General features: G+C 35.8%; 1 protein-coding gene across 2 annotated transcripts in view; it reads right to left on the reverse strand.

Annotated features, from left to right (window-relative positions):
- NME7 (NME/NM23 family member 7) overlaps positions 1-17,105 on the reverse strand; it is a 295,291-nt gene that overhangs the window by 175,327 nt on the left and 102,859 nt on the right. For both annotated transcript variants that reach the window (XM_004464181.4, XM_058310088.2), the window contains exon 7: positions 4,539-4,644. In XM_004464181.4, the coding sequence (XP_004464238.1) occupies positions 4,539-4,644 (106 nt within the window). The remainder of the gene's footprint in view (positions 1-4,538; positions 4,645-17,105) is intronic.

Raw genomic sequence — 17,105 nt, forward strand, 5'->3', positions numbered from 1 at the left:
CCAAAATTATGACATTATAAGCAAAACTGGGCCACTCCAAGAATTTATGTTGAAACTGAGCTCAATTTACAATGTTTAAATCCATTCTCTTTACATCAAAAATTTTTACGACTCTTCCACAGTATCCTAGAAGTTACATTACTTGAAGGAAATCTAATACAGAAAAAGCTGGGATCCTAACCAAATCAATCATAAAATGCACAGGAGTTCCACAGGTGGAATGTGTATTGTGAGACTATCTAATACCAAAACAAATACTCAGGGTGGAAATTAAAACTCAAAAGAATCTGAGTAAAAATAACCCAATTAAAACAAAATGAGGAACTTGATAAATATGACCTGACTGCTACCAGTCCTGTTTCAAAGAGCATACCAGAGCAAATTCTGATGTTAAATTTAAAAATTTGCCTATAGTCTGATAATTTGCTCTTAATTAAATGTAAGAAGGTCATATCAAACTGTCTCTATATGTTTTTTAAATAAAATCTAAACTTGTATTGAAACATTTTCCATGAAAATATCATTAATTTCTACAGCCAAAATACAATATGGAGATAAAGAATATTATTTTCCTTAATAAGCATTTTCTTTACAGTTTCATAAAATAGCAGAAAAGGCTGAGAGGGAAATTTTAAACCATCATGTCTCATTTTATTGATAAAGAAACTAAGTTTCAGAGGAACAATTTTAACATGAAAAATGCAATAAAACTATTATAAATCTATTGTGAATCTATTATGAAAAAGAAAAATCTCTAAAACTTTAGGGTTCTAACACCTGAAAAAGGCTAAAGTGTTTTGCTTTTAAAAGAACAAGCTGCAAAATAAGCAGCTTTCCCAGATTTGGCTATCACCTCCTGACCAGTGCCAATGGTAATCAGCAAACAAAAATAGATATAAGCAATGATCCCATTTCAAGAACTTAAATTGTACCCAGACTCTAGTAGGGGAAAATAATTAAAGAACTCTGTTTGTTAAACAATGACATGGTTGTTTTGTTTCTGTGGATGATGTTGCATTTTTTTTTAGCATTTTAAACTATTGTTTGCTATCAAGGAGCTGTTCAACTTTATTTAAAAATAAAAGTAATATTAATTAATAATAAAATAATCACAACAGTAATAACATTTAACAGTTATACAGCAGTTATAAAAATATGTATAACATCCTAAGCACCTTACATATACTAATATATTCAATCCTTGCAGCTACCCAGTGAAGAAGGTACATTATTATTCTACTTGCACAGATGAGGAAACTAGGTCCAAAGAATAATTTACGCAATATCCCATGGTTAATAAGTGACAGAGCCAGAATTCAAAGCTGGACAGTCTGGTTTCAGAGTAAAAGAAATTCATTTCATTGATGGACATAACTACATATAAATACTATTGAGGACATCAAAAGAAACATACAGCATAATTTTGCAATGAAAAATGGAAGACACAAAGAAATTCACATTGTTTTTATTCTCTTTTAAAACCTGAGTCCCAAAATGACAATATATATCTAATCTACAAAGAACCCAAATTACCTTCTTATTTTTCCCAACCAGCTACTTCCCAAAGTTCTCCTGTTTTTCTACCTACCTTAGAAGTGAGTGGTGAGACCACTTGCATATACATAGATTAAGCATAGAACTAAAAAAAGGTCATCTACACCCACATAACTTTACCATTTGTACCAAGAAATTCTTGCCCAGAAAGATAAGGCTATAAATCAATGAATACCTCCATTGTTTGCCCCAGGAAATTTCCAGAAACCCATTTCCTCCAACAATACACTACTCAAGCAACCCTCTTCTCACAATATTCCCTCAACTGGGCAAATCCCTCGCTTATCAAACAACTATATACTTGTTACACTAGGTTAACATCCTTGCCTCACTGTTTCCACTAATTATAAACTAATTATCATGAATTTTGCACAATCTTAATCAGATCAGTGCATTGAAAGACCCTCCTTTAATCTCTCAAAGTCAGATTTTAAAACTCTACAATATCGCCCCATGACTTCTCCCTTGTAAGGCACTACAATTAAGCCTTCATCAAGGTAGTGTTCTCTTGTATAATAAACTTAGTTTTGCTTGGTCAACAGACTATTCTGACCATTTTCTGGGGAGTCTGCAGTCAAAAGAAAGGAACTACTCTTTCATAGTTCAGCTACTCTACTATCACCAACTCCTTTTTTTTTTTTCTTACCTACAGCCAGACCCAGGTGACATTAACTAAACCAGAAATGGGTTATTTATAGAAAAGGATAAACATAAACCAACAATTGAAAGAGGGTAGAGTGAATCTACTGATAGTAATAAATGCAATATGAAAACTATACTTCATTATAGCCATAGGTTAAGTCTTAATCTGAATTAGGTTAGTTACTCAACGTTTCAAAATGTTCTTAAAGTATCCCTGAAATCCAGGTTGAGAAGGAAAAGAAAGAACAAACAAAAAAATAAATAGAGCCTTAAAACACCAAAGTTTAAAGGCCTACCATCTGATTAGATTTTATTACAATTAATTTTTACTTTTACTTTATATAAAATATAATCTTCAAAGAATTGCTTATTAAAATGTTTTAAATCTATATAAATATAAACTTACATATAACAGTTATTTTGATATCACCCTTCATTTGTATGCTCTATTATTTTAATTTCATTATCAATTATATTTGAGTAATCTTTAAGGTATTAAGTAGTATTTATTCTAACTTCATTTCCTTTTCTTTCCTTTCACATTTTTTCTTAGAAAAGATGAAAGCACATAAAATCTAATTGAATAGAACTTATTAAGTTTGCAAATATAAGCCAAAAATAAACTTTTTTGTTTTAATTCAGGGCCTTTAAATAAAAAGAACTTTTATGGCAAATTGTCTCTTATCACATTCAAATGTCTGTGTATGTATGTGTGTGTATGTAAGTGTGTATGTGTGTCTATTTTCAGGTAAGAAAAATGAGCACAAAACTTTCCATTTTTTTTCCCATAGATTGTTAACATCAGTCATTTTTCACTTGCCGTGGGCATAGAAGTGTTACTAACCATGTTATATTTTTGTTGTCATTGCTGTTTGATTTTATGTTAGGGCAATATAATATTGAGGAAAGAACACAGTTTAAAAGAGAACAGGGTTTGTATCCTGGATTCCCCACTATGATAAGCAGAGGAAAATAATTCATTAACCCTTAGGTGGCTTATCTGAAAAAGTGATAAAACCATCTACTTCACATGATTGCTGTGAAGATTAAAGCAGAAAATGTCTGAGATACCTTATCATTACCTGGCACACAGTTGGGTTCTCCATATATGTTTGTTATACACTTATATGTAGGTTCCCTGTAATGATGTGGATCTATAAGGTATTTAAAGTACTTTTTGAATAATTAAAGAAGCATTAATTATACAACAAGAAATTTAAGGTTCATATCCTTTCAACCAATAATTCTATTTTAGGAAACTAGACAGAGGAAATGATTAGAGGTATTGTCAAATATTTATGTACAAAGGTACTATTCAAAGTTTTATTCTAATATCAAAAAACTGGAAACAACTTAGGTCTCCAGATATTATACTACATCTATATGATTGCATAGTATACAACTATTAAAATATTCATGAAAATTAAGGACATCCAAAAATGCTCACAAAAAAATGAATTTAAACAACAGCCTATAGACCCATATCTCAACCATGTTAACAACTGCATACTCATATATCAGTGTACACACACACACAAATATATATATAAATGCAGAAGAAAAGGTTTTGGAGGAAATGCATCAAAATATTAATGATTATCTCTAGGTGATGGGAAACAGGTAATTTTTATTGTTTTCTTTTAAGGTTTTTTCCCCCAAATTTTCTACTATATACCCGAATTAGTTTAATACTTAGAAAACATAAAAGTAAAAAATGAATCAATTCATTTCTGTTTATTATTTAGCATATTCTATTTTTAAAAATTATATCCCATCTCATTTCCAAAAGGATTTGGGATATTTGATAAAAATACATACTACAGACTTAAAGTAAATAGATGAAAAAACTGAAAGGAAGGAAAATAAAGAAAAAACTTGCAAACTCTCAGTATGTATGTATGTATCAGTCAAAGAACTTTTTCAGATACTGCAAACTAGAGGAAATTTCTCCCACTTTCTCAGAAAGGTGTAGATTTGATGGATAATTTTTTCAATTTTACATATGAATCTATTTAAGCAAATTAATTGAATCATAGTTATGTGATCAAAGGAAGGAGACAGATAAACAAGAGGAGAAAAGCATTGATCAGCAACTCAAGGAATACCTAAAAACCAAACACAAGGAGCACCTTCTAAAAATGCATAGATTAAAAAATCAGCACACAAAAATATAGACAGATTTCCCCCATACTCTGACACTTTTATTCATGTACCTTCAAAGAGAAATTAAATGCAAATATTGAAACTAATTTCTACATGTAAAACAAGAAAATAAACATTAATAAAATAAATTATGATATTACAAAATGTATTTGATATATTATATTCAACATAACACTTACCTTCACTGATAGCATGGGGCTTAATAATGCAACAGGTACAATCCGTAAATTTAGCGGTGTTTGCTGGACCACACCCTCCACTTGAAGGAAAGAACAACTCCATTTCCTAAAGGCAGAGAGAAATGATTTTGGCATATGTGATCTCTTATCTTGAATTCCCAAGATAATTCTGTGAGGGAAGGAAGAATTATCCAATTATTTTTAAAGTTTCATAATATAGATTCTGTACCTCACATTTTCGAAAACTTTGATTTTTACAAAGATTAACTGAACCTTGTTTCAAGACTTATAATCAGAATATATAAAGGAACGTTAATTAAAGCAATGAAAATATACACCATCCTGTCCCAGGATTTTTGGAATATCAGATGTAACCAGCATAAAGCTTTTACTCTTCCCAAAACATTAGTTCATGAAGACATAGATCTCATTTTAAAATTCGTATTGAAATATGTAAAATAAAAATAAGAACTTGGAAATCTACAGAAATAGAAATTAGTATTCAGGAATTTGAGAACTATAAGTTAGTTAATAGTAACTAGAGGAGAGCAGATGTGGCTCGAGCAGTTGAGCACCTGCCTCCCACATAGTAGGTCCCAGGTTCGGTTGTCAGTGGCTCCCAAAGAAAATGAGTGAACAAGAAGCAAAGAGACAAGGGAGCCAATACAGGAGAACCGATGCAGCTCAGTAGTTGAGCGTCGGTCTCCCACATTTGAGGTCCCGGGCCTGGGTTCATTCCCCAGTCCAGGAATCTCAAAAAAAAAAAAGTAACAAGAGTCTAGTACACAATCAAATGAACTGCATATTATAGCCAGAGTTAGGTATTTGCTGCTTTATTTGCTTTGAAAATGGTTCATTAAAATGATAACACTGTAATCTGATCTAGTCATAAATGGCCACACCCATCAGTTCTTTGCATTACTGAGACAGATAAGCTTTTACTACTGACTCTAAGCTTTTACTACTATTATTTCTACTATTTGCTATAAAGCCCTCCATCCCAAACACTGAAGAATCCTACCAATGTGTAAAGGGCCACTTCAAATACTATCTCCTCCCAGGAGGCCTTTCCTGACACCCCTAATCAGCACCCTATACTCCCCCAAAGTTGTAGTTATTTGCCCTCTACCAAATTAAAATTTATAGAAAGGAACTAACTTGCATATCTTTGAAGGCTCCAAAGCATCTAAAATAATGACTGGCTCAAAGTAAATAGTCATTTTTCATTGAATTGAAAAAGTGAAAGGTCATAGGACATGCTAATATACCACAATGTTACACATTTTTAACAACCACGAAGGAAAATGAGGAATTATTCAAATACTAAAGTATATACCTGATCAATTCCAGTGTTGAGACACTTTAGAATAAAAGAAAAATTTTCTAACCTCAGGGAGCAAGCACCTCTCTAACCTGTTGCTGCATTCATTTATTATAACCCTTCTTGATCAATAACTACTACCATTTATAGTCCTATACCAGATGCTTTGATTACATGGTCTTAGAAAACCTGTTCAATACAGTTAAAAATTCAAGTGCCTTATACGGGTCTGGCAGGTAATAAATGTATGAAGTAGGCTTGATGTGACAAGAGGGAGTGCTGCAAACTGGAAAGGGCATGCCCTTCCTATAGGTCCCATTTCACTGCTTCCTTCACTACAAAACCTCCTCAAAAGAGCTGTATTTATTCTCTCTCTGCTTCCTCTCCTCCATTCTCCCTGAAATCGGGCTTTTATTCCACCAAAGCGCTCCATCAAAATCCCTAAGCATCTTCACATTGTCAAGTCCACTTGTTAATTCTCAGTCCTCCTCTTTCTTACTTGACCAATAACACTATTAGACAGTTGCTAGATCCCTATATTTTGGCATGCTTTCATCATGTGGCTTTCTTCCTACCTCACTGTTGCTCCTTAGTCTCCTTTGATAGTTCTCCCCTATATCGCTGACCTCTAAGTATTGAAGAGCTCTAGAGCTCAGTCTTTTAGACTTCTACTCTTTATATATGTAACTCCATTGATGATCTCACCTAATGGCATAGTTTTGAATGCTATCTGATGTACATTTTTACATCCAGTCCAACCTACCCCTTGAGGCAGTCTGAGATTAATTTATGAATCCCAAAAAGAGAAAGATTATGTTTGTAAACTAATCCATTCTTGTGGGTGTGAGACCCATTTGACTGGATTACGTCACTGGGACATGATTCCTGTTGAATCTCTGTCCTCTTATGCTGGGTCTTATATAAAGGAAGACACAGAGACCCAGACAGAGGAAAAAGGGAGCCAGCATATTTGATTCTATAATGTAAGACAGGATTGCTTAAGCACAAAGTTCCCTGAGAGGTTGTGCCCATGGAACAATTCAAGAGGATACCAGCTCCATTAAAAAAATAAAGAGAAAAAAAAAAAAAAAAGAATGGATGAAAAAAAAAAAGAGGATACCAGCCCTGCTATGTGCCTGATAGCTTACAGCAGAACTTGGGAAGAGAAGGGAACATCCAAGAATGATGTAGGAGGCCTGGAAAGAGACAAGCCCTATGCCTGGTTGCTCACAGCTGAGTCCCAAGAGACAGCAGATTCCGGAGGGGAAGGCAGAGACCAGACAGAGAACACCCACCATCTTGCTTCAACACGTGGCATCTGACTTCAATGAGAAAGCATCTCTTACAGTGCCTTGAGTTGGACTTTTCACAGCCTTGGAACTGTGAGCTTTTATCCCAAATAAATACTCTTTATAAAAGCCACCTCATTTCTGGTACTTTGTATCAGCAGCACTTTGGGAAACTACAATACCTCTAAACTCCTGATGGATGTATATGCAAATGCCTCTTAGATATCAATACTTAATACACTTTTCACATTTAAGATGTCCAAAACAGAACTCCTGATTTCTACTCTGTCTCCCACAAATCTACTCTTTCTCCACCCTACTTTCCCCATCCTTTCAATTGCACAGGCTCCCCAAAATTTAGAATGATCTTTGTTCCCTCCCCTTTCTCATTTCCCTCCACCCACCCATCCAATTGATCAGGAAATCCTGTCCGATATATCCAGGATTTCACCACCTCCAGATCTACTATCCTGATCAATGCCACCCTTGACTACTGCACTAATCTCCTAACTGATCTCCGATTCTACACTTCTGCCACAACAAACCAAATCCCACTCTCCTCATCTATTCATAAAAGAGCAGGCAAAATGAAACATAAAAACCTTAGATTATGTTGCACAGAACCCTCCTATGGCCTTCCATCTTAGTGAGAATGGATTTTCAAGTCCTAAATAACCTAGGAGCCTTATATGATTTGGCCATGGCTACCTCTCTCACCTTACTTCCTGATATTTCCACTACCTGTGTTTCTGCTGTGGTATCACTGGCCTCCTCCCAGTTCCTTGAACATAGCAAATATGTTTCAACCTCAGAATTTTTGCATGCATTGTTCTCTTTCTGCTGAAAACACTCTAACACCCAGATATTCACGTGGTGTTCTCCCTTATTTATTTCAGATCTCTTCTCAAATCAGAGATTGTGAAGACTTTCTGACTATTCTATATTTAATAGCATTCGCCTCCCCTGCCCAACACACCATCCCTTCTTTTACCCTTATCATTTTCTATCTCCCATCCTGCTTTATTTATTTTCTTCAGAGTACTTACCACCCAATATGTAAAACCATTGACTTGATCATAATCTGATCCTCTGCCCCACCAAGAGATGTAAGCTCCACGTGAGTAGTGACTTTGTTTTGTTCACTGCCGTTCTCCAGTATAGAGAACAAGGTTTCTCAATGAATAGTTTGATTGAAATTCAGAAACTTATAAACTCTGCATTTCTAAAAAAAATGTTTATCCATCCACATTATACAAATTAAAAAAATGAGACTCAGAAAGGTTAAGTAGCAAACCCTTACAAAAAGTAAGGGACAAAGTCAGGATTCAAATCAGACCATTCTGGCTCCAAAGCCCTGAACTTTTTCTATCATCTGTCTTTCAAAAGTGAAAAATAATGCTAAATTTCTCTACCTCTAGTTTAAGCAAAAATTTGGCCAATTATTTTTGTTTCAACTTGCCTCTAATTTATTTTCTTGTTCAATTTTTAAAAATGAAAGCACCAGCTTTCCAGGTATCCATTTACCAGTTTATATATACTGAACAAATACTGAAGACATAAAGATATAAAGGTTTTACTTAAATATATCTTATTAGTGGAAGGGAGTGGTTCTACTTCATGCTTTTGTTTTTTCTTTCTCCCTGTGCAGGTTGTTATTCCTGTGTCACCTACTAATCCAAGCTCACATTTGCAAGAGCACTATTACTAGATCATTGTTATGGCAACTAATTCAAAGACTTCACACAACAAATAAAAGGTCACACACAAAAAATTCCATATGCCTTTGCGATTTGTTAAAACATTTTCCTTCCAAGGTCCCACTTTTACTGTTGGTTTTTTATAGTTCCCTAAACTGCCTATCAGGAAAGGATAAAAATCTATAACGTCCCCCCAAAATATTCAATTTGATAAGCTAAGCTTTTAAAAATTCTAAAGTACACAGTTATATTGCTTCATAAATTTTCACCCTGACAAGATACCAATGATAATCTTACTAAAATATTTTGACTAGACTATATTCATACCTTTAATTGTTATAATAAAACACTAAACAGTTGCCAGTTAAAAGTTTTTCCAAATTTGTATACAGTAAGTTAAATCAATAACTATCATTTTTGTAAATGTCCCATATTAAAACATTAAAAAGCACACCAAGAAAAAAGCACACCAAATGTTCTCTCTCTATATTCTACTAATTTCATACTAAAAAATCTATTCTCAGAGATAATCCAAAACATTTGCAAAGGAAATATGAAGTCACATATTTAATGCACCATTATTTAAAAATATGAAAAAAACAGAACCTAAGAAAATGTCCGAAAGTAAGGGAATGGTTACACAAATCATGTTACATTCATGTAAGAGAATATTCTGTAGCCAGTGAAATTTACAGTTATGACAGAATTATGGTAACATGTAAAATGTTATCCTATTACATTAAATGGATAAAAGAACCAAAGTAAATTAAATCTATGTCAAATGATGTTTACTATGTAAACTACATAAATGAGCAAAGGAATGAGCTGGAAGGAAGCGATCATAAATAGCTAAATTGTAAACATTGCTAGCAGGATTACTGCGCACAATGTTTTTTTTAATGTGCTTTTTGACCGTTTGTATATCTTTTTTTTTAATGATACTTAGATTATATAAATGTCACACATATGGATTCCCATATGCCCCACTCCTCACACCTCCCACATTTTCCCACACCACAACATCCCTCATCCTCAGGGAGGCACATTCATCACAACTGATGAACACATCTTAGAACAATGCCACTAAGCGTGGACTAAAGTCTACATTGTCATTTACTCTCCCCCACCCAATTCCGCAGGTTATGGCAAGACTTATAATGGCCTGTATCTATCGCCACAATGCCATCCAGGACAACTCCCAAGTCCCAAGAATGCCCCTGTACCACACCCATCCTTCCCTCTCCCCACTCCTAGAACCTCCAGCGGCCACTGCCTCCACATCAACGATACAATTTCTTTCATTGCTAGAATCACAAGTCCATAGCAGAATACCAGCAAGTCCACTCCAGTCCACAGGCCACTCCCCAATCCTGAGGACCCTAGGATGGCAATGTCCACTCCACCTCCAATTGAGAGAGGGCTATAGGACTCTTGCTCTTTTTACTGTTTTCCAAATCTCTGCAAGGTTATTTCCATTACTTTCATATCTTAAGAGACTGTAATGTTTAAAACAAGGTAGTTTGCTACTTTCAGCATTTGCACTGGAGAGTGGTAGGTAAGTTCAGAGGTTCTGCTTCACCACCTGTGATCTGGGTAACAGTGGACAAGGTACTTAAATTCTGTATCAAATTCTGCAACAGTGAACTGGAATGATACAACCAGCCACATAGGCTTGCTGTGAAAATTAAATGAAATACTAAAGTACTAGAACTGTGCCTGTCACGTAGTGCGCACTCAATAAACATTAGTTCTAATGTAGTTTTCAAATCTGAAATGTTTTTGAGTGCCTGCCATCTACCTGTAGATATGAAGATGAATGAGGTATCCCTCAAGTAATTCACAGTCTCCTAGGAAGATAGACATTTAAAAAAAAGCATATAAGTGACAGAGGTATATGGCAGGCATTAAGGATTATCAGGGAAAGGCACTTCACTCATTTCTGAGGAAAAAGGGAATCAAGAAAAGTTATGATATTTGAGCAGGATTTTTTTTTAACAGCTTTACTGAGGTATAATTAACATACATTAAACTGCATATATTTAAAATATACCATTTGATAAGTTTTGTTTTGTTTTGTTTTTTTGAGGAACAGGCACTGGGGAATGAAATCAGGATCTCACGTGTGGGAACCTGGCACTCAACCACTGAGCCACACTGGCTTGCATGAGTTGGTTTTTTGTTTGTTTGCTTGCTGTTTGTTTTGTTTTTTTAGGAGGCACCAGGGACCAAACCTAGGGCCTCCCATGTAGGAGGCAGGCGCTCAACCACTTGAGCCACATCTGCTCCCCATTTGACAAGTTTTGACATGTTCTTTACTCCCATGAAAACATCACTAATATCAAGATAATAAACATGTTACCCCCTTCCCTTTTTATAACCCTTATCCTAGCCTTCTCCCTGCTCCTTTGCCATGATGTACCTTTTTTTACCATGATATAGTTTGTCATTATAAATCAGTTTCATTTTCTAGACTTTTATATATAGAAGCACACAGTGTGTTAACTAGTTTAGCTTATTTCACTCAGCAAAATTATTTTGAGATTCATCCACACTGTAGTGTCTATCAATACTGTACTTCTCTTTGTTGCTGAAAAGTACTCCATGTACAAATATACCATAGTTTGTTTCTTCACCTGTCAGACAATTGGTTTATTTCTAGTTTGTAGCTATTATAAACAAAGCTCTTATGAACATTCATGTACAACTCTTTGTACTGACATTTGCTTTCATTTCTTCTCTAAATACTGAGGAGCAGAATGGCTGGATATGATAGGTATATGTTTCATTTTTTAGATAACTTTTTAGGAAATTGCCAAACTGTTTTCTAAAATAGTTGTGCTATATTACATTCTCAAAGGCAGTGCATGAGAGTTCCAATTCCTCTTCATCCTTGCCAGTACTTGGCATGGTCAGTCCTTTCCATTTCAGCAATTCTTATAGGTAGGTAGTAATATCGTGCTGTGATTTTTATTTAGCATTTCTCTTAAGTCTTTTTATATTGTGTACTGTTTAATGTGCTTATTTATAATTCGTATAACTTCTTTGGTGAAGTGATTTCTCATATCTTTTGCCCATTTTTAATTGAGATGCTTGTTGTCTTAAAAAAGCGTGGAATTGGCACAAAGATAGACAAATAGATCAATGGAACAGAACACAAAGTCCAGAAATAGACCCATGCATAAATAGCCAATAAATTCTGACAGAGGTGCAAAGGCAAGTCAGTGGAGAAAGGATAGTCTTTTCACCAAATGGTGCTAGAGCAACTAGACAGCCATATACAAAACAAAAACAAAAACAAAAAACTGGAATTTGATCAAACCTTGCACCATGCACACAAGCTAACTCAAAATGGACCACAGACTTAAATGTAAAATCTAAAACTATAAAAATTCTAGATGAAAACACAGGAGAAAATCTTTGTGACCTAAAGCTAGGCAAAGACTTCTTAGATTTGACACCAAAAGCATAAATTGATACACTGAAATTCATAAAAATTTTTAAAATCTGCTCTTCCAAAGTTACTTTGAAAGGGCATGAAAATACAAACTGGCAGACTAACTACACACTGGTAAAAAATATTTGAAAATCATATATCTGAATAAAGACTCTATATCCAGAATATGTAAAAAACTCTGAGATGAGTTTTAAATGACAAATAAAAATTACCTGGGCATTGTAAGGCAGATGGTAGTATAAGTAAAAACAACAAAAGATAAAAACAGTACAAGAGAGAGGCAGTGTGTGAGCCTGCAGAAAAGGCAAAGAGGTCAGTGAAGACCTTGAACTACAGGTTAAAGAGCTTGAACTTGAATCTGGGGATGATGGAGCATTTTGAAATGTTTTCTGTAAAGTCACAACATGGCCAGAAGAAAATTTTTAGATAGCTCACTCTGAAGTCTTGGTGGAAGATATCCTTGAGAGAGAAAAATATGAACCCTGCTGCAGCAGCCCAGGTTAGAACTAGAACAGTGACAGTAGGGATGCAAAGAAAGGAGAGAATTTGAGAAAATATTTGAAAGATAAAATTGACAAAACTTTTTACTGACTGGCTGTGGGGGATATGGGAGACAGAAGAAAGGGTACCACCTCCCAAGTTTCTTTGCTAGTTATATACTGAACACAAAAGTAATAGTTTGGTAAACTATGAGTTCAGTTTGGGATGCAATGTTTGGGTATGAGTCTGGAACTCCATGGGGAATCCTCGGTATAGATGAAGAACGTTAATTTATTTTTTCCCTTATGAAATTATCTAGCACATTTTACTGAGTAATCAGTCGATCCCTTTCCCAATGACTTACAATGAACCAAGTTCCCATTATCAATGGGTCATTTCTTGGGCACTCTGGACCGTTACACTGATGTTGTTGTCTATCCCTGTGCCAATACCACAGTGTTTTCCTACTAAAGCTTAAGAGAAAGTCTTATTCTCTTATAAAATAGGTACCCATCTTATCCCCACACACTCTTCTTCCTCTTAAAACTGACTTGGCTACTTGGACCCTTGACTCTTCCACATTAGAATTTTGTTAAGCTTCATGGAAAAACCCTGTTAGGCATTTGACTACAACTGCATTGAATTTATAGTTCAACTTGGTAAGAATATCTTTAAGATACTGAACCTTCTCATTCATGAATATGGTTTGTACCTTTTTTTTTAAGTCTTTTGATATTGCCTACAATAAATTTTATAATTTTCTCCATAAAGGTTTCCCACATATTTTGTTAGATTCTTCATGCTAGGTGTAATACAATTTTTTACTATTTGAATAGAAATCCCTTTTAACATTTATTTCTAACTAGTTATTTCAGATGTATAGGAAACCTATTGGCTTTTATATATTCTGTATATCTGTATATATCATACCATTATAATTTATAGTTATGGATTAGGGAAGTACCCTGAAAATGGAACATTATATTAATAACAGATATATCTAGTAACTACTTATTATGTTTCAGGTACTATATTAAGAACTTAAATAATTGCATTAGAAATAATTTGAAAAGAAAACTATGATATAGGTACAATAGATACAATTATTACATCATTTTACAGGAAAGAAGACTGAGAAGTATAGCAAGAAAACCAGAATATCAAGGAAAGAAGCCTGAACAAAGGCCATGTGAAAGAAGAAAATCCAATTAATAAAATATATTAATCTATGGTAGGACAGATATGGGAGAGAAACAAGGAAAGAATGATATCACAGAATTAAAAGAATGTGGACCATTTCAAAAAAGGGGAAAGTGTTCAAACTTTCAAATACAGCAGATAAGAAATGAAATTTTTACAATTAAGAAGATATTAGGAACAAGGAAGACGGCGGTAGAGTAAGGAGCTCCTAGAATCAGCTCCTGCTACAGGGCAGTTAGTAAACACCCAGAGCTATCTGGAGCTAGCTGAAGTACCTATTCAGGGGCTCTAGGAGGCCAGGGGAGCATCCTGCAACATCCTTGAAGAAATGGATGGAGGAGACTGCCCATCTGCGGGGAAAACTGATAAGTAGAGCATTCCACGCCACAGAACCGGTGCTCATCCTCTACTGGAGGTAGAGCTGTTCTGCGGCTAGAATTGAAAGCTCTACTTCCCAAAAACAGGGGAGGAAGAGATGGTTGGGCACCAACTTCAGCTACTAACGAGTAAACTTGGTGGGCTAAAGTATAATCCTGAGAACAGCTAAAGTTTGAGACTGTCCAAGCCAGAAAGAGGCCAGTAGCTGCCATCTTAACTCCATGCCTGGCATAAGGGGAAGTGGGGCAGACTGAAAATCACAGTGCTAATAGGGATTGACTTCTTTCCATCCAGATCAGACTGCAGCTCTAGCCTAGGCTCCCGTGCCAACTCCACCACAGAGGAAGCTGGGGGGACCTGCACCAGCCTCTCTGGGAAATTACTGGCAAAGCCGCAGAGGCTGGTGATTATCCTACTCTGGCAGCACAAGCCACCCCAGGAGTTGTTATATGGCTGGAATTGGAAGCTCCATTTCCCAAAAACAGGGGAGGAGGAGATGGTTGGCTGCTGATTTCAGCTACTGATTGGTAGACTGAGCTGGCTAAGATATAACACTGGGAACAGCTGGGGTGTGAATCAGCCCAAGTAGGAAAGAGGCTGGTGGCCACCATTTTTACTCAGCCCCCAGACTGAGGGGAAGCTGGGTGGACCGAAAATCACAGTGACAGTAGAAACCAGTTTCTTTCACCCAGATCTGCCTGCAAACTTAGACAAGGCTTCAGCCCCGCCTCTGGCAACCTCTGGAGGAGGTTGGCAGGCCCTGCACCACCCTATCCAAGTAACTACAGGTTCCTTTGGCTGGCACAGACGGAAAAGCAGAAGTCTACTGGGGCAACTGCAATCATCTTAGATCCACACTGCATAATTGCTGCCCACACCTGCAGCTCCATTCCCGCCCCAGGCAGGGGAGAAAGGGCATGAACTACAGTCTAGGCCTGCACAGCTTGGATTATTCCACACAGATGTGATTCTGTCCCTGCCCCTGGCAACGGAGAAAGTTGGGAGAAGCTTCATTGGTCCCTGGCTCAATGAGGGCAGCCTGAGCATCCACAGCTTATACCACCAACTACATCCTTGGCTCCTACTGCACAACCAGCAAGGGAAAAAGGGCAGAGAGTCCTAAACTAAAGAGAAAAACTGCATCTAGAATAAATACTCTAGTAATCCAGATGCCAAGACAACAACAAAAATTACAATCCACATGAAGAAACAGAAAGCTATGGCCCAGTTAAAGGAATAAGATTAGCCTCCAGATGGCATAAAGGAGTGGAGAAAACTAATCACAGATGTTCAAACAAATCTCCTTAATAAATTCAATGAGATGGCTAAAGAGATTAAGGATATTAAGAAGACACTGGATGAGTACAAAGAAGAATTTGAAAGCATACATAGAAAAATAGCAGATCTTATGGGAATGAAAGGTGCAATAAATGAAATTTTAAAAACACTGGAATCATATAATAGCATGAAAAGAAAAGACAGGAGAATAAGGCCTGGAAGAGAGTCTAGAAATGAAGAGTATAGTAATAAAAGTAACTAAAAGTGTCAAAAAAGTGGTGAAAAAAAACTATGACAGATAAAACTCAAATGGTCAGGAATAATCTTAACCAATGATGTAAAGCACTTGTATGCAGAAAACTGCAACTCAGTATTAAAAGAAATCAAAAAAGGCCTAAATAACTGGAAGAACATTCCATGGTCATGGATTGGAAGACCAAATGTCTTATTAAGATATCAATTCTACTCAAACTGACATACAGATTCAATGCAATCCCGATAAAAATTCCACAAGCATTTATTTTTAAAAAAATAGAAAATGCTATCATCAAATTTATTTAGAATGGTAAGGGGTCCTGAATAGTCAGAAATATCATAAAAAGGAAAAGCAAACCCTCATCTCCAGACTTTAAATCATATTACCTAGGTATAGTGGTAAAAATAGCATGGTACTGGCATAAAGACAGACACATAGACCAATGGAACCAAATTGATGGCTCACAAACAGACTCTCACATGTATGGTCAAATTTTTGTCTAGCCTGTCAAACCCACACAGTTCAGGCAGAATAGTCTATTCAACAAATGGTGCTTAAAGAACTGGATATCCATAGCTGAAAGAAGGAAAGAGGACCCCTATCTCATACCTTATCCAAAAATTAACTCAAAATGGACAAAAAAGCTAAAAATAAAAGCAAGAACCATAAAACCTCTAGAAGAAACTGCAGGAAAATGTCTTCAAGACTTGGTGGTAGGTGGTGGATTCTTAAAAGATACGAGGAGGACTGAGATGGACTTCTGATGTTTAATGTATGTAGAACTTTTAATTAGCTTTACTGTAAAAGTATAGAACTGTATAGAGTGGATGGTAACATAGTAACAGCTAGTTTATAAATGGGGATGTGGCTGAGAATGGTAGTCTAGGTATGTAAATGGCAACTGACAGAATGCTAGAGAATAATCTAGGAACTGAATAGTACAATAAAGCAAGAGGTGGATGAGAATTGTGGTTATGGTACAGATGCAAGTGTCCTTTGTGAGCTAGAGCAAATGTACATCACTATGCAGGGTGTTGGGAATGTGAGAAGCATGGGAAAAATACAGCTGGACTGACCTATGGACTGGTTAGCAGTAATAATATAATATTCTTTTTTTTAAAGATTTACTTATTTGTTTATTTCTCTCCCCTTCCCCCTCCCACCCCAGTTGTCTGTTCACTGTGTCTATTTGCTGCATCTTCTTTGTCCGCTTC

Source organism: Dasypus novemcinctus, chromosome 13 (genome assembly GCF_030445035.2).
Source record: "Dasypus novemcinctus isolate mDasNov1 chromosome 13, mDasNov1.1.hap2, whole genome shotgun sequence".
NCBI lineage: Eukaryota > Metazoa > Chordata > Mammalia > Cingulata > Dasypodidae > Dasypus > Dasypus novemcinctus.